The sequence below is a fragment of the Hemicordylus capensis genome, chromosome 1 (assembly GCF_027244095.1).
Source record: "Hemicordylus capensis ecotype Gifberg chromosome 1, rHemCap1.1.pri, whole genome shotgun sequence".
NCBI classification, from domain to species: domain Eukaryota; kingdom Metazoa; phylum Chordata; class Lepidosauria; order Squamata; family Cordylidae; genus Hemicordylus; species Hemicordylus capensis.
The window spans coordinates 56,743,705-56,768,599 of record NC_069657.1 but is presented as its reverse complement, the minus strand read 5'-3'; the positions used below and the strand labels follow the sequence as shown (position 1 = coordinate 56,768,599).

The 24,895-nt window shown below is 41.3% G+C and overlaps 1 protein-coding gene across 11 annotated transcripts in view; it reads left to right on the top strand.

Annotated features, from left to right (window-relative positions):
• The first annotated feature begins 271 nt into the window (after positions 1-271).
• Positions 272-24,895, top strand: part of NPAS3 (neuronal PAS domain protein 3) — a 1,129,936-nt gene continuing 1,105,312 nt past the window's right edge. For 3 of the 11 annotated variants that reach the window (XM_053282868.1, XM_053282867.1, XM_053282866.1), the window contains exon 1: positions 272-644. In XM_053282868.1, coding sequence (XP_053138843.1) covers positions 487-644 — 158 coding nt within the window. In that variant the 5' untranslated portion in view covers positions 272-486. Of the gene's footprint in view, positions 645-3,786; positions 4,656-24,895 lie in introns of those variants that run through there. The other 8 variants (XM_053282875.1, XM_053282873.1, XM_053282877.1 and 5 more) reach the window with 6 other exon arrangements.

Genomic DNA, 24,895 nt, shown 5'->3' with positions numbered 1-24,895 from the left:
CCAAGATTTGCGTTTTGGGGGCGGGGGAGGAGAGGGAGGGGGAAAGGCAACATTTGCTGCCCATCATTTTCACAGCCACGCTAAAGTAATTGCGCCCCCTTCTCGCTGTCCCTTCTCGGCTCGGATTGCCGGTCGTCTCGCCACAGTTTCCAGCGCTGTAGAGAGATTCCCCTTCTTGATTTTTGCCTCCTCTTTTGCAGCAGCGTTCCTTTCCCGCGCTTCTCTCCCCAAATCCTGACACGTTGCATGTTTGCAAATTGGTAAAATATCTTCTCTCTTCGCCCCCTTTCACTCAAAGCCCCCCCCCGCCAGCCCCCGCAACTCAATCTCAGCTCAGCAGCTTAGATCAAAGCGCTTTGCCTCCCTCCCAGTGGCCGCCGCTCACTAATGGGATTGCAGTGTGCCTGGCTCTGCTGCTGCAGCCGCCGGAGGGAGAGGAGCCGCTATACCTCTTCACCGACACTCGCTGGGTGCTGAGCCGCGGGGATGATCCGGATCTTCCCGGATTTCAGCGTGCAGGTGACTGCAGCTGCGGCCGGCGGAGCGGCCGGGGGAGTGCCGGCCGGTCCGGGCATGGGGAGAGCCAGTACCGCAGCCAACGGCAACCCGCAAAACGTCCAGGGCATCACTTCCTACCAACAACGGTGAGTACAAAATCAAAAGGTGTGTTCATGTATCAGCCTACCTTGCTTGCTTTTTTAGTGCGCCTTTTAAAAAGACAATTTTGTTTTGCTGTTGAATGCTTTCAGGAGTGCAAAGGGTCTTTTCAAAGCAGTGACTAGCAACGCTGCTTGAGCTGGGTAAGCAACAATAGCAAAGGGGAAAGTGAAATTCCCGGCAGCTCAAGGGGTTGAGGATTTTTTTCTTCTTCTGCTGCTGCTGCAAAGTTTGGGATCCCGTCTGCTTATCGTTTTTCAAGTAGGGATTTCTCAATGTCAGTGTCAATGCCTTGTGCAAACCCCACAGCGTGGCGGCCAAGAGGTATAATTGATCACGCTACGGTGATTGATAATTTGTTTTCAATTGAACAAGATAGAGTTTTCACTTGGCGTTTCACCCTTGCAGTTCCACACTTTTATTACAACAGTATTAGCATGTCACCTGTTACTAGGGGGAAATCTAGCACGAAACCCTAAGTGGGCTCAGCACTATTGCGTATTCATCTGAAAAGCATTCTGATGCAAATTTTCGAGGTTCACAGACAGCTCCTTTAGAAAGGAAACCTAACCAACTTGGCTTAGGCGATAAGTCATAATGAAGTTTAAAGACCTTCCTCACCTTTTCCTCCCCCCATACACAGACAGGTGCTAATTGTAACACAGCATTTAATTACACAACATCCCGTTCTTTGGCTTCCTGAGGTTAAAAAAGTTAACCCTAAGTTTTTATTTCCCTTTTTTTTGTTTCTAGAAGATCATAACAAAGATGTAATGATTAGAAAAACAGGAAGCAAGCAACGATTCTTGAATGCACTCTGTAACATTTTATTTTTCACTTTCTTGTGTTCTGCTAGTGGCTCCAAATAGTTTGCCTTTTAGTAGCACATTAAATAAAATATTGGCTGAAGGAAAACTCAGTGATGTGCAAACATAAGCAACCCGTACTTGAAACTCAAATTTTAAACTTCATTGGTTTGCGAACTCTTTGTTGGAATCACCAATATTTATATTTAAACCATTCAGATAGAAGCTGATTGCTTTTCCCCTTTCTACCCACCAGCTTTGAACCAGACAGCTGTTGGAGGCAAGTTGTAGAAAGTACATGATTTGTTTTACTTGAACTTTTCTAGTGATGTCTTCTAATGCTGTTGCTTTCTGTAGATTTAGGATACAATCTGAGGTTCCTGAAGCCACCTCAAGAGATATTAGAGCACCCTCCTAGCCAATGAATGTTTGATATTCAAGATAGTCTTGTTTTGCTTCAAGCAAACACAGGAATCCTTTCAGTAAAATAAGTGCAGTGTGACAATATAAAGGGTAGGAAAAAGTTGGTGTGACACTTGGCTTTCTTGGTTTCTGAATTATTTCCATCATTTGCAGAATTCTTAAATTACAGTCAATGCTTATGTTTACTTTAACTAGGAAGCACAAGGCAGCAGTCAAAATAGTTTTGTCTGTGAAAGGGGAACCCAAATGTCAGAAACTGCAGATTGGCTTTTACATAAATGAAAGATACCTTTTGAGAGTTTATGCTGCATATAAAGAGCTTGGTGGTCACCTTCTCAGTTTTTACTATTGCATTTAATTTCCTAGTTTTATATTCTCTGATTACAAGAAATTAAAAGGATAGTACTTATTTAATATTAGCAATATATATTCCTAATTTGTCAAATAAGTGAAATCCCATATGCCTTTATATTTATCCCAGTTAAGGCTGCAATTCTACACACACTTTACCTGGGAATAAGTCCCATTGAACTCAATGAGATCTACTTCCAAGTAAACATGCAGAGGACTGGGCTATACATCTATGTTAGTGGAGTCTTATCTTTTACAATTTAAATCTACACCAAGATACTTTCCTTACTTTAAAAATGTATAGTCAAATAAAACCCTTAAAAATGGTCTCATTAACTTTGCACAGACAGATTAAAAGCTAGGCATTTTGTCTTAATTCATAAAAATAAAACATTATTCCTTGTGACTCTATGAAACTTTCAGCAAGAAGGATATTAGTAGTTTTTCTACAATAACTGTAAAAATCAGATGACACCTGTTAACTTTATTGTTTGAGTGGTTGGGGGAAGTGGGAGGTTGAGCAAAACTGTATCCTTGTTATCTCTATTGAATGATGTAGGACTAGAAACCCCAAATCTGCTTAAGTGGACTGTGTTGATATTATGTAATGAAATCACTACTGAGTTATTTTTTTACATGTATGTAGGTCCTCCGACTTTATATCTCTACAGATTGTTCTGTGCTGTAATGCAAAGGAAGGATTCTTTAAACTGATGGGTATAAATCAGAAGGAGTTGAATAGTGTCTGGAGAGACAGGGAGGCTGCTGTAGAACTTCGGGCTGCAAGCTACTCAGGCCGCCTCTATCTGTTCCTCGGAGCCCTGAGGGACGTGAGGCAGGTCAAACTGGCTGCCTCCTGTGGCAGAGATCATATTTTTTGGGTCACTGACTGTGTGCTGCAGCCAAACTTTTTGGCACTTTGCAAACTCCTTATTTGCTTACTTATGCACATGTGTTGATCAGCTGGATTCCTTTTAATTTTTTTTAACATCCAGTTTGAACATATTTCGTTTTTAAGAATCTGGTTCTGCTCATTCACCTTTACTATTCTGAGAGCAAGATTCAAGACTTAGATAACTAATAATTGAACGGCTTACGGCTTTAACATGAATCAGTTGATCAAGGGACATCTGAAAAGGGCGTTTAAAGTGTGTGTAGACACACACACCATTGTCCCCGAAGTATTGTTAAGATGCCTGTTTTGTTCCCACTCACCCCTTATTTCAGTTATGTCTGATTAGTGTGTAAGCTGGCACTGTAAGAACAAACGTGAACTTTCCCCGAGAGAGCGAGTCATCACTGTGTGCCAAGAGAAATACGGTAACTATATCCCCATGGCTGCATCTGCACCCATTTCTGCGCAGTCACACGTCCACTCAGTTGTATACGGTAGTTGCACAGACGCATGTGCCGCCGTTCTGTGTAGCTGAAGGATGTCATTCCTTGTTGTTCTCACACACACAACCGCTTGTGTACACAAAGACACGCACATATGCTAATAGTCGCTCAGATGTGTAGACACTACCCCCTCTATGCGTGTGAACACACACAATATACGCGTTATACAGTTGACATCCGAAACAAACGCGTTTCAGGGGCACACGTGTAATCTGAGATTCCGTGAATGCTCACCGCTTTTTCCCAGAGCTTAGCCCCAGTAGCGACCGAGTGTGTGTCTGCCAATCCCTCTCTGTGTCTCCTCTCCTGCTGCTACTCCAGAGAAGGAAAGTATGCGAAACTGCAACTGAGTGGCGTTGTTGCGCCGGCAGCGAGGGCTCTTCTGTCCCTGCACACGAGAGTGAGAGCGGTCGGAGCTGGGGAAGCAGCTGGGAAATGCCCAGAAATACTTTCACAGCGGTCAAGCCCGGAGAGCCCTGACTTTCCACTTCCCCTCTTATGGCCTGGCCTCGCGCTTAAGCCGGTCCCGCGGGCGCTCGCTCGGTGTGTGTCTCGCTGTCACACACCTGCCGGGCGATGCCAATGGCCGGGCTGCCCGCCGGGGCTGCGCGCCTTTCTCCCTCAGCAGCGGCCGGCTGCTCCTCGTCACTGTGCTTGGTATGTCTTCGGAGGCGGCGGAGCCTGGGCTCTCTCCGCTCCTCGGCTTATGGTCGGCGGCGGCAAGAGCAGCAGCAGCAGCGCCGCTAGCAAGCGAGCAGAGCGAAGCAACCTGCGCCAGGACTGCTGCGCCGGGGAGCGGGAGCCCGCAATGCATTGGCCTCAGTACTTTTCCTCAGCCTGCTTGCCTACGCGGGGCCATTGCTGCCGCCGCCGACGCCGCCGCTGCTGCTGCTAGACACAACACCACACACCAACACCAGGAGGGGGAAAAGTAAGGAAGAGAGGAAAGGGGGGAAAAAAGCCCAGGAAGATGGCGCCCACCAAGCCGAGCTTTCAGCAGGATCCTTCCAGGCGAGAACGGTAACACTTTCTCTGTATTGAACCTGCGGCAGCAGCGCCTGCCTGCGTCTGAGCCTCTGCCGCCGCTTGGAGCCTTGGGTCTGATTTGGTTGGCTTCCATGTCCGGGAAGAGGAAAAGCGGAGGGAGGGGGGGGGTGGCAGAGGAGAGCCAGACGGCGACGACTCTTCTCTCCTCTGCCTGCAAAGACCCGCTCGCGCTGCTAGGTCTCGGGAGTTTCTCTTGGTGGTGCATGCATATTTGTCTGCTGCCGCCGCCGCCGCCACCACAGACACACAACACTTGCTAGGCTAGTCTTTCCAGTAGCAGCGGCAGCGAGTCTGCATCTCCCCACATTGCAGGAGTCGGTGTTTGGCTGGGCGCATTGGCGAGAGGGAGGGAAGGGGTGTGTGAGGCGGAATTCCCGGGAGGCAACTTTTCGCCTGGATGGTCTTGACGAACGCGGGGGACGGGGCGGAATAGAGCGAGAGAAAGGGGGCGGGCATGTCTGGAGAGGCGAAGAGCTTTCGCCAGGCCCAGAATCGCCTTGTGGAAAGGGCCGGCTGGGCTCGTGCGGCTAGGCCAAAACTATAGGAGAGGAGCTTTGCTTGGCTGCTCTTCGCAACTGCTGGGGCAAGTTTAGTTGAAGCTCGGCAACAATTCCACGTTGCCCTGCGCTTAACCGGCTTTTCACTCCCTCCTTTTGGAATCGGCTGAGGTTTAGGTTTAGTCCTTAACTTGTTTAGATCACAGAGGAGATGCTTCGGTAGCCACAAGAAGTGTTTGCTGTTGCAATAATTTTGGCAAGTCTTCAAGTCCTTGTACCCCTTTCCGGTTCCCTCCGCCTCTTCCCAGATACTTTTACTGTCTGTCGGCAGATGACATGTCTGCAGCTGTCGTCTTAGTCAAAGTAAAGTGCACCTTTAGAAACGGGCGCATGCTGGAAGGGTTGGCAGAGAATCGCATGCCTGCCCCGTTTGAAAGTAACGCACATCTGGAAGAGCTGTGGGAAACAATGGAAGTATGACTGAATGGCAAATTGAGGTGTGAAAGCCTGATTTGTGGGCTTTCATAGCAGGTCAGCTGCAACCCTTCTTCAGAGAATTCTGGAAGGCTATGGGTTAATTTAAGTCGGAACTCACCAGGACTTAGCCCCAGAATCTCCCCCCCCCGCCCCTGAGCATATGCAGAGTGTTTTCTGAGTAATTGCAACCTGCTTCCCGACAATTGGAGTCGGTGGGGGAGACAGAGCTTCTGGAACACAGGGTGTGAATTCCAGGCAGATTTGAACACCAGCATTTCTCTTTGTGCAGATTAAGCCCCACAAAAGGGAAAGGGGAGGAGGCACTGTTGTAGGGAATGGGGCAAACATTGCAAGGAGGAAGCCATAGAAAACAATTGGGAATGGCATGGAGGTTGCCATGGGTACTGAGAGGCTTGAGTGCCCAAAGTAGAATGGTTGTGGAATGACAGCCCCCATTTCTGCAAGGAACCACAATGTCCATTTCTGCAATGAACCACAAAACAGTTCTCCTTCCATAGAACCTCTTCCTTGTTTGAGGAATATTGCAAAGTTTGAAAGTTCATATAGGTCTGTTCTTTTGCTTCTTTCACCATTACCAGTGAACTGAGTAGCTAAAGGGTGAAGAAGGTTGCTAGTTAAGATATAACATTAAAACTACCTTTTGAATAGGTTTTTTTAAAAAAAATAATCTACATAATGTGGTGCCGTATGTTACAGAATGATTGAGCGGGGGAATGTGACAAATTGTTTTATACTGGTATGGTCTATGATGTAGCATTAGGATTTTTTAAATGCTCTGATCAGATGTCAAAGAATAGGTTAAATATAAATCTGTACACTCACAACAAGATAGATATCTGAAGATATAATCTATACATCAGCTGAGCTGATGTGCTTGGATTTGAGCTGATTTAGTCTCATTTTTCTAATAGATTTAAATCCAAATACCTTGCCTTAGATCATGCTTTGTTCATAGTGTAAACTGTTGCATTTTGCACGCCCAACTGTATTTGGATATGTTCATGATGGAAATACATTACATCTTAGTGAAATTTCCTGAGATCAGAGGTTTAATGTTCTTTCACTTCTTTCTGGCTATGAACATTCAACATTTTCCCTCCAGTGACTGTAAAACCATTGTATATTACTAATAATGTCTTTAGCAGCATGCACATAGAGTTGTGCATTTGAATGGGGGGGGGGAAGCGAACACATAAATACCAATATGTGTTGTCACCTCTTCAGTCCCACCTCCCTTCCGAAAAGAGAATCGGCTTTCTTCTTTATGAGCCTGGTACTATGTTAGTAATAAGTGTATTTGCTGGGACAGCTTCAGTAATCTCTCCAGCAGAGGCATATTTGTGTGTCATTTTGGGAATTTTTCTGAGATAGGAATCTTGAAGATAGAATTAATTTCTTGGGGAAACTTCATAGCCTGTGCATGAGTGCTTTCTTTATCACCTGTCTCCATTTGGCATTCGAAGAAGGTAAATCAAAGTGTGAGATTTGTTATTCTGCTCCACTTGAGAGCTGTACTAAATAACACTTGGTCTGAAATTCTGATTGAAGTTGTAGGAGGATATACTGTATTTAATTTAATGCCTTTTAATAGCATATTCTTGTTCGGCTCTGATGCTGTCATCTTAAAGGTTGGATTCGAGTAGTTTTATCCTGTAGGGAGTGGGAGGATTAATAATTTTAAAGGGAAAAGTAGCCCAAATTAATGAAACACCAATAAACCAAAGCTTGGCCTAGTGTCCAGATGGTTGTTCTATGCCCTGAGGCCTTACTTCTTGTCATTGCTTACAACCAACCATTTTAAGATTAAATGGTACGTGAGTTGTTATTGGGATCTCTACGTATGCACAGTTTGTCATACTGTTGTGTCTTAATGTAAGAGATATCAGCAAGAATGCAATTGTATTTCAATAAACAGATGTTCAGTACAGTATTTTCTTAACACACACATACTTGACTGATGTCTTCTTTGCAGCAGTTTGCTTTCTCTGAAACTGAATTTTCAGTATGGCATGTCTTTTAAATACTTTCTTGTTAATAATTATAACCGACTGTCTTGCCCATCATTGTTCACAATAAGGTTGCAATCATATACACACTTAACTGGCAGTTTCAGTGAACCAAATGCAATACAGTACATATTTGTATGTACTGCATTCATGTATAGAATTGGGCTGCATGTCCACTGAAATAAGTAGGACTTAACCCATGATAATTATATGCAGAGTTTTAGCCTAAGCTTCAGTTCTATACACTTAATGGGTCCCAAGAAAATGTTTAGGACTATGGTGCTAGATATTAAAAATTATGCAAAATGTGCATATCCAAAGGGCAAATGCATTAAATGTTACAATTATCAGTGTGCTATAAACAGTCAGAGATCTTGTTTCTTTAAAAAGCAGGGTTGTGTTTTTTTTTAAAAAAATTAGTATACTATGGCTAACTTTCAAACTTCTGCTTTTAGTTAATTATCTGACAGAAAGTTACTGGACTTGAACTTGTTGCTTTTTCTTTTCAGACAGCAAATTGTTCAAAACCAGCACAGTTGTGTTGATATGTTCAAGGAAATTAGATAGACTCGAGTATAATGCATCCTGGCAGTGATTTGTAAAGCATATTATTGTGCTACTGTTGTAAAGGGAAAAACCGGCTCCCTTCTTCTTCTTCTTTTTTTTTTTTGGCATTTCTTTCTAGAGTATATGCTTAAACACAGCAGTGATAAATGATGATATGCATTGTCTAACACTTGCTTTTATATAAATAGCTCCAGAAGATTGCTTAAATGATAATCGAAAATATGAAATAGGGTGGCCTTCATATCACAAGGCCAAGGGTCTACAAATGGAAAAACTGAAATAATGAAATATTTCCAAGGCAACAGACTGTCAACAAGAACAGTAATGCATGGGCATATCATAGAGGTACCAGAGAGGATATTAGATCTTATAGCTCTAGAGCTAGGAGTTATAATGACCTTTATTAAATAGAGCCTCCCACATTACCACAATATCTCCGATTTGTGATTTATGGATTAGCAGTTGCACCAATGTTCACGATTTGAAACATTCTTCTATATTTTATTTGCTGAATTTTTACTTACTGGAATCATTCATTATCTGGGGTTAATATGAGAGTATTGATCAACTTATAGTAAGTATTTCCAGCAATTAATGAGCTTCTAGCAATCAGATTTTTGTCTATATTCTTCAAAGCCCAGGTTCGTCTAACAAAAAAGTTACAGCCATGTAATGTTTTTCGCAATTTCCCAAGGAATCTTGATACAATGTGTCCTAAAATTATACAATACCCTCATAGTTAATCTCTCGCCTGTGGTGTCTAATGAGCAAATGAAAAAAAAAGAGAGACTTCATGAGCAAATTGCTTGCAAGATCCCACATTCAGGTGTCACACACTCAGATGGACAGGTTAGATTACTTTTGTCACTTGGGGATTGGATGCTCTGTCTCCTAAAAAACTGTAGAGACACCCCAAATATAGCAATGTATGGAAAACCTTTTGCCATGTTTCCATCCACCTGAATTTGAGGATGGTGACTGACATCCTACTAATACTGCAGGCATGCAGACAAAAGAGGCATGCATGCAATGGATGTGCATCCACTTCTGAAGTGTAGATGCTCAAGTGCACAGGGAATGGTTTTAGACGATTTTTCCCCTTCCCCTGTAAGCGGCAAATGCACTGTGCAGTGTGCAGATATGTCTCTGAGGGTCACATAACCTTCAGGGATATATTTGTGTGTTGCACAGTGTGCTTCTGTAGGAAGAGGAGATTGCTGAATATTGAGCGTTACACTTCAGACATGAGAGCACATCCACTGCATATGTAGTTTTTTTGGCAGCACTTATGCAGTTTTAGAATGTTGGCTAACATATTGGCTATTAATTATTACTAGAAAAGTAGAAATAGTTATTGTAGAGCAGTTATCCCACATACCATTGCTAAAATGGGCAGTTTGTGTATAGAAAAGTCAATATACCAAAATAACTTTAAAAACACAGCACGTTGAGACTTGATAGTAATTTTAGTAGCATTCTGTAGGGAATGGAGCTTCGTATTGATGTCACTATATTAGGAAATTGAATCCCTTGATACACATTGTATAAACATATATTAGTTAATTATATTTTAGACTTGCATTTCAGGCATTTTTCTGGTCAGTGTCTAGCTGCATAATGGGAAGGCTTTTTGTTTGGTTTGTTATGGGCCCTTATGCATGCCTAATTCCAAGTGTGTGTGTGTGTGTGTGTGTGTGTGTGTGTGTTTAGGATTATGCTTCTAATATGCAGAATATTTTACACGTATGAGATGACACAAACTGTCATTTCAGAGTCAATCAATCTGAAGATTACATCATAGGTTGACTTCTTACATTCCAGTCTGATTTACTTGGAAATAAATCTTATCAATTTCATTCAAACCCACTTCAGTGTAAGTATGGATATAATTATTGGGCAGTATCCAGACTAAATTACTCCTGTGTATGCCTATTGAAATATAGTAGCCCTATAGAGTAAATCCTGAGTAGTACTACTATTGAGTACCTGAGTCTGGATGATGTTCATTGTCTTTAATTTTAAAAAACACACAAAAAACCCCACACCTTTCTTGCATATGCATTCACTATATCTTTTAAAGTCTTGTTAAGAGATGATTGGCTACATGGTTGGTATGGGTTTTGATACTTCAAATGAAATATTTTTGGCATTCAATGTAGTGTACAAAATGTTTGCAATGCTTTGTTTTTGTTTTTTTGCTATAAATTTGCTAAAGTGAAAGTTGGAGAGAGGTACTTGAATTATTGATGTCTAAATAACTTCGTTTAGCATTACTATTTGTTATACCATCACATTTGTTTGCAGAAGGGTGTGCATAATAGTGAGAATGATAATTGTGCTATATCCGATGTGGTTGCAACATTGTTTTGTGGCCAATGGACCCAATAGTTTTGCCATAGTGTATGAATAGTACTCCGGTGCCCTTTATTTTAACAGGACTTTGAACTGAGGTATTCATTATAATGTATTATATGCTTGTATATTGCACTGAATGATATTGCATTGAAAAATAAACTATACTGGGGATGGTTTAAAAAAATATAGTGCTTTTGCTAGGAATATAAATTCAAATTTTTATCATTAAATTCAAAATTAATTTGAATACACATGTTTGAAGGAGTGAACTGCTTAATGTATATTGCGAGTTTATAGGTTCACTGCATCATCATTTGGTAAGGCTGGATTCAAAACTCTTTATTTACTTCAACTGGTTTGTCTATAAGCTTAAGGGAACTCTGAAAATAAATATAGAGGGTTTATTTATTCAAAGGTCCACTAAATAGATCGCATTACTGTATTTTATATTTGGTTGCTGAAATTCACACATGTCCTTTTTTTTTTTTGGTCTCGAAGCAGATTTCTTTAGATTGAACAGAGATAGTTTTATTAAGTAAAACAAGACATCAGATGAGCTTGATCAAATGATCAGTGATGCCCAAGAGTTCTTTCAGATTGGATGCAGGGTTGTTCTCCTGAATTAAAGCATGCCAGGGCATTGCACAGCCAGGGAACTTAAGAATAATGTACACATATCAACTTTCCTGCTGTCTTTAGTCACCAAGTGTTTGTAGTTAATTCTGAACTAACAGAATTCTGCATAGTGGAGAAAATAATTATATTATGCTGTTTTGTCACTAATTCTAGAGACGAATGAAAGAGTGGTGGGGTAAGAACTGTTAATTATCCATGCACTATTTCCCTAACTTCTCACTTCAGCTTAATAGTTTGTTTGCACCAGCATCCTTGTCAAATTTCTTTTCATTTTAGTTTGTCTATTACTGTCACTCTTAGTGAGAAAACTAATATTCATGTATGCACTATACAAATGTGGACCATATATGCCTGGTTCAGATATCACCTGATACTTCAGGGCTGTTCCTTTAAAAAAAATGCATAGGTACTTATGCACACATCTATCCATACACACATCAAATAAATTTTAACACAGTATAAAAGAAAAACAAATAAACTCCCTTTCCCAATAAGTAAACTCAAGCAGTTACTACTAGTAGTTAGTGAAATGTCCATGACTTATAGCTGTATCTGTGCAAACTTGGCTTACATGTTTGTTGTTGAAAAGGAGAGCGCCAGGTAATGAGAAAGGTAGGGTGGCATAGTAACCAAGGTCAGGAGGATTCTGGGACATTTGACAAAATGTCAGGAACACTGCAGGAAAGTTAATGCTTCTTGATACCAACTTCCATGTGAAGAAATGAGAAAAAGCAGTGTTGATTGTCCCCAGTCAGTGATAGGGTACATTGTGAGGTTCATAACCCAGACCCAAATAATGACAGGACACACGTAGTTGAAAGAAACTAAGGCCACTTTACTAAATAATTACAAACCTGCAACGAGGAATTGAACTAAAGTGCAGGTATCCCCTATGTGGGTCAATCTTATAGGAGGTATGCCAACAGGAGGGTGAAGGACTGGGCTTTGATTTGGCTCGGAACTGGTCTGAACCTTATCTCTACTATGAGGTTACAACTGAAAAAGGGATGCATGCTAGCCTCCGAACCTTATCTCTACTATGAGGTTACAACTGACAAAGGGATGCATGCTAGCCCACCTCAACCCAGGTCATGAGGCACTGATAGGCATTTGCTGGCATGCATCCGAGTGAGAGCAGATCCAGCCCAATAGTCGCGAGATCACCAACCCTTCCTCTGTATTCCCACTCACCACAACAGTCCTCCAGCCCAACACCATTGCAAATTAACCTACCCCAACACACACTCAACTGCAAAGTGACCAAATAACCCAGTGACAATCTTAACAAAGTCAGTGAGAAGTAGGTGGAAAAAAGGCCCCAACCATAGCCAATCTGCTGAGACCCAAAAAAATTCCTACTTGGTCCCAAAAGGCGACTGGAATATCCCCCACTGAGTCAAGGGATGGGCAGGAGGGTGCCTGCTCGCAGCGCAACTGAGAAAGAACAGAACAGAGCCGGCTGCTTATACAGGTGCTCCTGTGCTCCAATTGGTCCACCCACAACACGTGATGGGACAAAAATGGCGGCTTGCGTGCCTGCCTCTTGGACTGAGCCCTTAATTCTGCCCCCCTCTCGCCCGATATCTACGCTGATGCAGGGAAGGGGGTGGGGAGCGGCTTTCCCTTGCTATGACCCTTCTGCAGGAAAGTCTTTGGCCTGGGCTTGTCTTGTTTTAATTAGAAATCTCATTATGAGTTGGCACATCCCAGAATGGAGTTTGTGTGTGTGTGTGTGTGTGTGTGTGTGTGTGTGTGTGTGTGAGAGAGAGAGAGAGAGAGAGAGAGAGAGAGAGAGAGAGAGATTCTTTATACAGCCTGCATGATGTGTGGGACAGAAATCACAGCTCTCTGTTTTAATGCAGCATGGTGTAGTGGTTGGACTATGACCAGGGAAACCTGTTCAAATACTTTTTCAGCCATAAAGCTCACTGAAGGAACTGGGCCAGTCTAACCTATCTCACAAGGTTGTTGTGAGGATAAACATAACCATGTACACTGCTCTGGGCTTTTTGGAGGAAGAGCGAGATATAAATGTATATAATAGATAAAACAAATAATACTTCTACCTGGACAATTTGTCAATATAGATTCCAGACCACAAAACTATTTTCCACCTGTACTGTACTCAAATTGTGACTAAATCAGGCCTGCTCAGCTTAGGCCCCCCAACTGTTTTTGGACTACAACTCCCATAATCCCCAGCCACAATGGCCAATAGCCATGGGTTATTGGAGTTGTAGGCTGGCGTGGAAATGCTTAACTAACAAGCAGAAGGTTGCCAGTTTGAATCCCCGCTGGTACTATATCAGGCAGCAGCGTTATAGGTAGATGCTGAAAGGCATCATTTCATACTGCATGGGAGGAGGCAATGGTAAACCCCTCCTGTATTCTACCAAAAGAATATCACAGGGCTCTGTGGGTGCCAGGAGTCGAAATCAACTTGATGGCACACTTTAGCTTTAGGCCAACATCTGCAGGAGGGCCAAAATTGAGCAGGTCTGGACTAAATAAACCAAGAAGTTGTTATTTCAGGATATCTACCATAAACCTTGTCATTTACAAATAATGGGCAGGATCCAGACTAAGCTAGTCATGACTAAGTCCCATGGAATTTAATGTGACTTCACTTAGTCGCGTGACTCATTTTTTCTCATTTATTTCTGTTGTGCATGGTCATAACTCACTTACTCTGGATCTTGTTCCATGTGTTTAGATTTGCTCGTGTTTCAAATATGTTGTGTGAGTGGGCAGAGTGGTTCTCAGCTGTGAATGCTGGATACACTACAGCACAAGGTTCAGTGAAGGGTTGCATGTTATAAGTGTTGGAAAAAATAGGTGAGACATCTATCTGTATGTCTTTTTATGGACACTCTATCCATATGTCCCCTTAACATGTGAGTTGGAAACTGGTGTCACAATATAAACAAGTGCTAGATAAGATAGAAGAGAATGAGGCTGTTCTCACAAGTAGCTAAGACTGGGCTAGGACAGCTAAGAACATAAGAACAGCCCTGCTGAATCAGGCCCAAGGCCCATCTAGTCCAGCATCCTGTTTCGCACAGTGGCCCACCAGATGCCGCTGGAAGCCACAGGCAGGAGTTGAGGGCATGTCCTCTCTTCTGCTCCCCTGCAACTGGTACTCAGAGGCATCCTGCCTTTGAGGCTGAAGGTGGCCTTTAGCCCTCCAACTAGTAGCCGATGATAGAACTCTCCAAGTTATCCAAACCCCTCTTAAAGCCATCCAGGTTGTTGGCTGTTACCACATCTCATGGCAGAGAATTCCACAAGTTGATTATGTGTTGTGTGAAAAAGTACTTCTGTTTGTTGTTGTTATTATTAATAATAATTTGATTTCTATACCGCCCTTCCAAAAATGGCTCAGGGCGGTTTAAACAGAGAAATAATAAATAAAATGGATCCCTGTCCCCAAAGGGCTCACAATCTAAAAAGCAACATCAGATAGACCCCAGCAACAGTAACTGGAGATACTGTGCTGGGGGTGGATAGGGCCAATTACTCCCCCCTGCTAATTAAAGAGAATCACCAGGTTAAAAGGTGCCTCTTTGCCAAGTTAGCAGGGGACCTAAGTTAGCAGGGGACTAGATTTCCTGTTGGTCCTAGATTTCCTGGCATTTTGTTGGTCCTAGATTTCCTGGCAATCAATTTCATGGGATGACCCCTGGTTCTAGTGTTATGCGAGAGGGAGAAGAATGTCTCTCTATCTACTTTCTCCACATCATGCATGATTTTTTTAGATGTGGTGACCAGAATTGTACGCAGTACTCCAGGTGTGGCCGCACCATATTTTTGTATAAGGGCATTAGAATATTAGTCACTTTATTTTCAACCCCCTTCCTAATGATCCCTAGCATGGAGTCGACACTCTCAGTGAGCTGTCCACCACGACCCCAAGATCCCTCTCCTGGTAAGTCACCGACAGTTCAGGTCCCATCAGTGTATACTTGAAGTTGGGTTTTTTTGTCCCAATGTGCATCACTTTACACTTGCCAACATTGAACCTCATTTGCCACTTTGTCACCCACTCACCCAGTTTGGAGAGATCCTTTTGGAGCTCCTCACAATCTGTTTTGAATTTCACTACCCGAAAGAGTTTGATATCATTTGCAAATTTGGCCACTTCTCTGCTTACCCCTGCTAAGCTTGGATTTGGCTGCCCGTGAGAACTGCCAGGTGCTGTGTGCCTAAACTTGTCTAGGGAGCCTGCTGGCTAGCTGAGGTTAAGGGCCCAACTGTGCCCTTAAAGGGGTAACTGCTCTTGTGTTGGCACTGGCTGCTCCCAGCCAGTGCGGACACAGGGGTGGGCTCCTGGTCATCGCTGGGGGGATCCCCACAATGCACTGTTCACTTGTGCGGTGCATTGTGGGATTTCTGGGGCCCGGGATGACGTGTCTGGGCCACAGATCTTCCGCGCTACCTTTATCCATGCGCCCAGCAATTCTTCTGGGTCATCTGTGGAGAAGGTAAGCTGCTGCAGCCTTCCATGCCAACTGCCCTCTCAGGGGATTCTGAGAAAGGGCTCAATATCAATTGATACCTTGAGGTATGTTTGCTAGGTTTGTGGTGTTATTGTTTTTACTTGATTTGTCAAAATCACATAGCTAAAAAATCTACTGTCTTCTCACAACCTTGCCAATTAACAAGGAAGCTATGTATACAAGTTATGAATACATATAGGTTGCAGTCACAAATATTAATAGAAGTCTCACTGAAATCTGCAGAACTTGACACAAGTCATTTCTGCTTCTGCTCCTTGCCATCTATTGTATCAGCAGAAAAGATGCATGGGCTACAACTACTTTTGGAGCTCACATGTGAAAATACATCTTTGGACACCTTTGTGTACATACTTGAATCCTCAGATATTTGTAAACTGGTATTTAAAGACCCTTGTATACTTGTGTAAATCATCTTTGCTGTGGGAAGCCCCACAGTAGAAGTATGAAGCTGCCCTAATGTTTTTTGGATTGTGTCGATTTCCACTTAAGAAGTGTACTATAGAGTCTAGACCTGTTATTAAATATGCAGCTTGGTGGCTACTAGCAGCTCTAAACTTTCCCCATCTGTCAGAGGGTGACACACTACCCTTGATATATAGCACATTCCCCAACATGTCTGCTCCTTTAAAAATAATTTTAAAATAATTTTAAAATGTTTCAAATTACTATTCTAAAAAATATGTTTAAATATAGGCATACATATAAACCGTCCTGCTGGAGCAATCCGAAAGGTTAAGCACCTCTGGCTGGACTAGAATCTAGTCCAGCCAGAGGTGCTTTACCCTTTGGACTTCGGGGCTGAAGTCCAGGGCCTCCACATCCCCTGGGGGGGCCTCCAAATCCTCTTTAGCCTGTCCTGGGTGGTGGTCACGGTACCACTCTGTGGGACCCCACTGCACCAGGCAGCTGAATGCGATGGTGACCTGCGCTGGGTGCTTTAGAGAGAGATGGTTCTGCTAATGCATATTTTCATAAATATACCTGTTTTATATTCTATATACATTCTTGTGAGTTCAGTTGCTGTTTGTGCCCTCAAAAGCCCACATGTTAAAAAATACAGTGTGTGTCATGGTGTGTGTAGGGGGATGATGCTTTACTGGGGTGGGGTGGGGGGTCCAAAGGCTTTTAGGTCCAGGCTCCAAAATTACCTAGGTGCACCTATGAGTCCAGCATCTTGTCTCCAATAGTGGCCAACCAGATTTCTTTTGGAAGCTCACAAGCATTAGATTAAAAAGAACAAGCTCACAAGCAGGATACAAAGCAGATGAAGGCATATCTCCCACTGTTGCTTCCTTGCAAATGTAATTCCGAGATATCGCATGTCTGAAGGTAGCATATAGCCACCAACTCTTGGCAGTGTGTTCCCTCTCTTACAGATGATTTCCAGAGTGCGGACAGAGCTGGGAAATTTTGCTTGCTTCTGCAAAAGCATACTCGGAGGAGGACCAGGGGAGTTGCTTGTAGGGCCCATGTTGCATCCCTGCAGAACCTCTTACCATATGAGCTTTGTTAGTCAGGATGTCAGTAACCAGTATTCTAGTGTTCCATTGGACATGCTCAGTTAGTGCTGATCAAGTAATTTTTCACCAGTACTTTTGCACCAGAAGCATCCTACTTCGTTTTGCAAATACCTCTGCTTTTTGTATCCTTTTTTAAAAGATCAAAATAACAGCTTGGAATCAGTGTATTGTCTGTAGCCTGGGAGTGTGGCCTTTGCCTTTGGAAAGGATCTCTTATCTCTTGCTTACCTTTTCCTTACTTGAGATGTAGGGAAAGGTGTGAAATGAACTGTAACTTGTTCTTTGCATTTACTGCTGCAGTGTGCAGCTGCCTTACAAGGAAATTGCTTCCATATGGGGTTTGAGGACTGTGCAAGACTGTATATGGTTATTCAGTAGGAGGTGGGGGGGGGGAATCACTTTACAAATGGTCAGAGACCATCTGTTACTTCACATCTTCCACTGAGCCCTGACAGTGAAAACAAATTCTGGCCTGGAGTTTGCAAACTGGCTGCCATTAGAGGATGGAAGGAGGAGATCTAGCTGTATACCTGAAAACCTCTGCAAAATTTTTTTGTAAATAGCTACCAATTTAGCTAAGATATGGTTTATTTTATTTTTATCTATTAGGAGGCAATGCAACTATGAAAAAGTACTTTGCAGCTCTGGCCATGATTTTTCTGTTTTCCTCGGGATTCATTTTAAGTAATATCAACTTTTTTGTAGTAGTAATCCAAAATAGTTTGCCTTTCTGGTTTTCTTTTTTTAATATTTTAATTTCAGGACAGGTTGAATTTTAAACTCCCCCCCCCTCAAATGAGCTGAGAGCAAGTGTGTTTTTAACTTCTCAGTAGAAGTAGATTAAATTGTTTTGTAGGCTGGTACTTTTTGTAAATGTATTTTCAGGTCTGGTGGGATTATTTACCCAGACAAGAAAACATTGAGACATTGTATTAATAGAAAAGTGGATTGCATTTTAGGTTTATATTCATTTTATTTATTTAACTAGCACATTTAATGCATTTATATACTGCCCTTATAAAATCTCAGGGTGGTTTACAATCTGTACTAACAGCAGCTAAAACTTCAAAATCATATAAAACAGATTAAAATTTTGAAAAATAAGAAATACTGCTTATTTTGTACAATAAAAATCCAGTATTTATTTCTTGTACTATGAAAAACAGTGTTCTTGGTCATGAGTTTTTTTATAATCTCAGTTTACCTTTCCAAGCATGTTTATAATGAACAAATCCACTGTAATAAGAGACAACAAATTTACTACGTACCTATACCTGACATGTGATAATGTTCTCCTTATTCCTTGGCAGAATGATACGGAGCATCAGGCTCACCAGTGTGTCGTATGATAAGTTGCCACTTCATACGAAGCTTTAGTGGGGAGGCATGAAGCCACACTGAGACCTTCTCCTGTTTGGTCTTGTCCTACTCTTGTGATGTCAGTTGAGGAGTAGGAATCGGGACGTTTTCTTTCCCCAAGTGAGCAGAGTGAATAAGTTCTCTATATAACCTAGGGTACAACAACTTGAGGGTACGAGTTGAATATCACATTAGATGCTCTAACTGGCCAAACAAACCTGGATCCCCTGTACTAACGTAATACATTTTATTATTCTTGATACAATGAAGGGAAGACATTTTAAAAGAAGATTTGAAGATCTGTCCATTTGATAGAATTGTGACTTTTATGGAGTTGTACATTTTTGTAAATTAAAAAGTATAGATATGTTGTTACATATTAAACATTACCAGCAATATGGACAACAATGAAACATAGACACTGTACTTTATATAAAAGAGAGTTTTTCATTGCTTTGTTTCCCACCCATGATTATGCATGTCATTTGAGCTTTTGAAGCTTACTAGGATTACCGTTCACTTTCCTTATGTATCAGCTTAAATGATAGAGTTTGTTGTAGAATTACCCTTTTTAGATTGCATGCCACTTAGGCACAACGGTATAATTTGCTAAATTTTGGAATAAAAGTCTCTTTCCCCCTAAGGAAAGAATAGACTTAGAGCATTGTAGAGAAACACAAAATACTCAACCACTTGTAGGTAATAGTCTTTATAGGTCAAGGTGGAGGTCAGTGGAAAGGGCTGAATGACTGAATCTTTACAATATTGGCTGTGGGATAAAAAAAAGACTTTTGTAGAGTGTGTTGTTTATCCCTTAACCTTTATAATGGCACAAAGTGGCTGATCCCATTTGTGAAGGGTATCACTGGATACAGAATTGGCTGTTATGCTTCACTTCTGTATAAGCCAATGGTTCACAAAGAGATTCAGAAAACTTTATTAATGAATTCCTGTTTTATTTTCAGGAAATAAAGAGAAGTAACTGTAAACCAGCAAAGAAAAAAAAAGTTAATTCTAGTTTTTCTCCATTGTTTTTCAGTCAAAACCTTCAATATTTCATAAAGTATACATTTCTTGGGTAAAACTATATTAGCATGTTCCACTGTGCCTGCATTTTGTCTGCATGAATAGTATAATTGTATTCAGATAATATTTGAAGATCTAAAGGCTATATTAAAGTATTTTAATTAATTAGATATTCACTTTAATATTGACATTTTCTGTTTCATTGTTAGTATTTTGTAAATATATGTTTGCTCATGAATGAATGATGAAAGTGCTGAAATGGAGGTTTTTAAAATTATTATATACATATTAAAAATATGCAGTTAAAAATGACTGACATCCAGACGAGCGCAGCGCTGGTGCAACAGAAGCTGACATCATCATGTGAGCTGGGAGGGGCTATTTTAAATTACCCCATTCCCTCTAAAGCCCATTCCCCAAAATATGTCCCTGATAGGGATGTGCGAATCTATTTGACTCAAATCGTGTGCGACTCATGGCCAAATCGATTTGACTCTTTTCTGGTTGATTTGAGTGATTCGATCATGAATTGAATCATCCTTGGGGGCACAGAGCAGATTCGAGGTTGAATAGAATCACCTTAGATTCGAGCTCGAATCAATTCGGTAATCTGAGTAGCCATTTTGTCCCCACAGTGCCAGCCTTCCAAGCTTCTCTGTCACTCTGGTTGGTTCCTTTGCACTATATCATGATTGGCTAGTGATCTCCCTTGCTTCTTGGTTTGGATTTTAGGTTTGAAATAACTTCTTCATAGGTATGAAGAAGTTATTGCAAACCGAGAATCCACAACACAAAAACATCCCTAAAACTTCACCCCTTTGCCTGATTCCTTTGGGGGGTTGGGGGTTGGTTGGCACTCATGGGACCCTACCACCCAACCCACTTTGGTGCTGCTTAGCCCTTAAAAATGAGGCAGAATAGATTCAAATCCAAATCAAATCAAATTCAAATTGAATCAGCTCCAGATTTGTGGCCAGCAGATTCGAGCTTGAATCAAATCAGGTTGAATTGATTCAAATCAAATAGCAAAAAATTAATTCATTGAGGCAGTGGCCAGAAGTGCCTTCTGTCAGCTTCGGCTGAAACACCAGCTGCGTCTTTTTCTTGAGACAAACAATCTCATAACAGTGGAACATATGCTGGTAACCTCCAGACTGGATTACTGTAATGTGCTCTATGTGGGGCTGCCCTTGTATGTAGTCCGGAAACTACAGTTGGTCCGGATTGCAACTGCCAGGTTGATATCTGGGTCATCTCGGAGAGACCATATTACTCCAGTATTTAAAGAGCAACACTGGCTGCTGATAAGTTTCCGGGCAAAATAGAGGATGCTGGTTATAACCTGTAAAGCCCTAAATGGCTTGGGCCCTGGGTATTTAAGAGAACGTCTTCTTCGTCATGAACCACACCGCCCATTGAGAACATCAGGAGAGATCTGTTTGCAGTTGCCACCAGCTTGTTTGGTGGCTCGAGGATGGGCCTTCTCCGTTGCTGCCCTGAGGTTTGGAATGCTCTCCCTGCTGAAATAAGAGCCTCCCCATCTCTGACAGCTTTTAAAAAGTTCTTAAAGATGCATCTGTTCACCCAGGCTTTTAATTAAATATTGTTTTAATAGTTTATTAAAATATTATTTTGTTTATTAAAATTGTTTTTAAAAAATTGTTGTAATGTTTTAATTTTTTCTGTTATTTTGTTTTTAACTAATGTTTTAACTGTTGTTTTTGCTTTGTTGTAAACCGCCCAGAGATGTAAGCTTTGGATGTTATAAAAATATGATAAATAAATAAATAAATTTGTGCACATCTCTAGTCCCTGAGGGCTGTGTAACTCTTAGGGACATGTTTTAGAGAGAAACAGTGGACTTCGGGGGAAGGAGAAAGTATCAAAAAATCACCCTTCCCTCTTCATGTGACAGCACAGCTTTGGTCTGGATGTCAGACTCTGCTGCACCAGCACAGTGCTGGTTTGGATGTCAGCCACTAAAATGAATAGAACAGTGTCATCTCCAATTAGAATGAAGTGATTTTAAAGGACGAGGAGTCACTAGGTTGTTTTAGACCAATGCCTTTTCCTTTAAAAAAAAAAAAATGTTTGGTTGCTGTATGCAAAAGCAACATGAGAGTTCACATGTACATTGTGTGATAGCTTTCTGGATGATTTAATTTAGTTTTTTCGAGGCACTTCCTTCCCCCTCACCCCCTGCCCCTGTTGAGTGCAAACACTAAAGCCCTCTTCAGATCTTTCCTATTTATTCATGGTGGAAATTGGGATTGCACTGCCATGTATTGTTCCACTGATATTTCCATGTTGGAGTGTATGCCTCATCTGTGCAATCATTATCTTGCATGGATTGGGTTAGTATGTATTGTACACATGCAGGTACTTTTTCAAATGGGACCACACAACATGTGGAAGTGAGATTGGGCCTGGTACACATTTATTAGGTAGGGGGCATGTCAGGGACGTGGAGCAGCAAGGTGTGAATCTTGTTCTGCAAACATGCTTACATAGGAAGCTGCCTTATACCGAGTCAGTCCATTGTTCCATTTAGTTCAGTATTGTGTACACTGACTGGCAGCAACTTCTCTAAAGTTTCAGGCAGAAGACTTTTCCACCCGTACCTGGAGAAGCCACAGATTAAACCTAGGGCCTTCTGCATGCAAAGCAGATGCTTTACCACTGAGCTTAGGCCCATTTGCTCAGGTCTTCACTACTGTAGAATTCTGTTGATTTTAAGAGCTTACACCCAGATAATATGAAAATATGTCTTATTGCTATCAATGAAAATTACATCCATTTCATGGTCACAATCTGTAAGAGAGCTAATTGCACGCCAGTCCCTTGGATATGAGTTTGTCTTGCTTTGTGCTAGATGGCAATATGACAGATTGCCATAGGGTAGATGGAATCCTTTACCAATATATTGGGCATTTGTATGATGAAAGAGTGGTAAAAATAAAATAGGTACACTTGATAAGTTCAATTTAGATCAATACGATTTTTGGTACTTAATTGTAGCTATGATCAGTGGTATACCTCTGAATACCATGTGCTGGTGGCATGCAATGAGAGCGAGTTTTTACCTTCATGGTCTGCTTGTGGGATTACTGGAGGTGTCTTGCTGATACCTGTTGAAAATGGAACGCTGGATTAGATGGACCTTGAGTTGGATTCAGCAGGACTGATTCCTATGTTCAAAGTTTTACTTACAAAAAACAAGCAAACAACCCTTGTTCTCATCCAGGTAAGGAGATCTATGCAGGGAAGCAGGCTTCTGCATGTGGATTGCTGGCTGGAATCAATTTGATACACATTTGGATGCACGACCAAATGTGAATGTTGTCTGTCTGCACTGCAATGTTTTCAGTTGGATATGCAATGAAGCCACATTGTGGCAGAACAAATCATGCATAACTCTATGCAACTAGAGCTTGATTTCAGGGGCGTAACTATAATAAGGCAAGAGGAGACAGTTGCCTGGGGGCTCACTGCCTTGCCCCCCCCGGCAAGTCACATGACTCACACCCCCAGCCTCACACCTGCCCGGGCTTCCTGCAGTTGTATTCATCCTCTGAAATTGATGTGAGTGTTAAGACCTGGAGCTACCAGAACAGCATGTCTTTCTCTAGTACCATTAAATGACTTGCATCATCCACAATTTATAAAACCTTAAAAAACAAACAAAACCAATTGTGGGGAGAGAGAGAGAGAAAGAGAGATACACATACACCCCCCCCCCCCACATACTTACTTTAGTGAGGGAGGGATTTTAAAATCTTGTCTCTGGGCCCACTCCAACCTTGCTACGCCCCTGCTTGATTGGGGTGAATGTGTTCTCAGTATACCTATGATTTAGAAATGAATGTTTCTTGCTGTCTAGCATTTGCAACAAGATAAACTTTCTATTCACAAGACAGAGGCCTCAGTTCACTGTTCATAGCCATTCTGGTGTTCATCTAGAATGAATTAATGTAATCTGAGAATCTTTTTTTTCCTTTTTTTTAACAGTGTGATGCTTATTTAATTCATTTGTATCCTGAATTTTGCTAATATTTTTCTAAGTACCTTGATATAAAAAGGTACCTTTAAATACCTTTAAAATATTTATAAAATATACCTTTAAAATATATTTTTTAAAATTTATGGATAATGTAGCTAGAGTTTTTATCATGGCTAAAGTTTATTGATGTTGTGATGCTTATTGTAGAAACCTGTAGAAAAATAAAAGCATTCCATGCTTTAAGCTTGTAATTATTAGCTTGAGGGGGGAAAGATCACATTGACTAAAGTTTCAATACAATACACACTTATTTTGGAGTATACTCTATTGAACTCAGTGGGACTTACTTCTAAGTAAACATGCATCGGATCTGGCTGCACATGTCTTATTTTCAAGTAAAGTTAATTTTAAATATGTGCATTGGTAATTTTTTTTTTTTGGCTGATGCTGTTAAGGAAAAGTAGGCTCATCATTTTTTGCAGATTTTTATTGTTCTGTGTAAATGTAATTTGTTAATCCTGTGAAATTTGTCATAGATAAATTTGCTTGGATTATCTTGTCACTACCGTATCTGCATTCTTTTGTTCATTGCTTATTCATAATTTAACAGTCTGGCAGTGAGCCTTTTTGGGATGCTCACAAAAGATATATGACCTCTACCAGCTGCTACTCTAACCTGCAGAATGCACAGCAAGACATTAGAAACGTGAGGATTCCTCTACTGATTAAAGTGCTCTTCATTTAAACAGTCTGTTCATAAGAATCTCAGGAATTTCAGTGAATAGCCATTTTCATCCCCCAGCCCTCTTACAATTCATTGTAACTTTTTTCCCTCCATCAAGTGAAAGAAATATTGTTTCTATCATTTTTTGTTTTGGGGGGGAGGGAGAGGTTTTACAGGAATTATAAAAATTAAGGTTATTAATTAAGTAGGATTATCTGTAGATTTAAGAATACAGTAAGAACAAAACCTCTCTTGTTATTAAGTCTAAATTTTTCCCCAGACTTCCTTTGACATCTAATGTTGTATGATGGTTTACAGAGAAGCTGGCTGATTAAACTCTGCTATCACCTGGGCACTTATGGATTGTACTGTGTGAATACTCAGTAGTGTATAGTACACTGAAGACATTAAATAGAATGTTACTTGAAGTGTAACAGCACTTTAGACTTTCATTATTCTTCTGACTTAGTTTAGCATATACATTTTTCACATTTTTAACCTTTCCCCC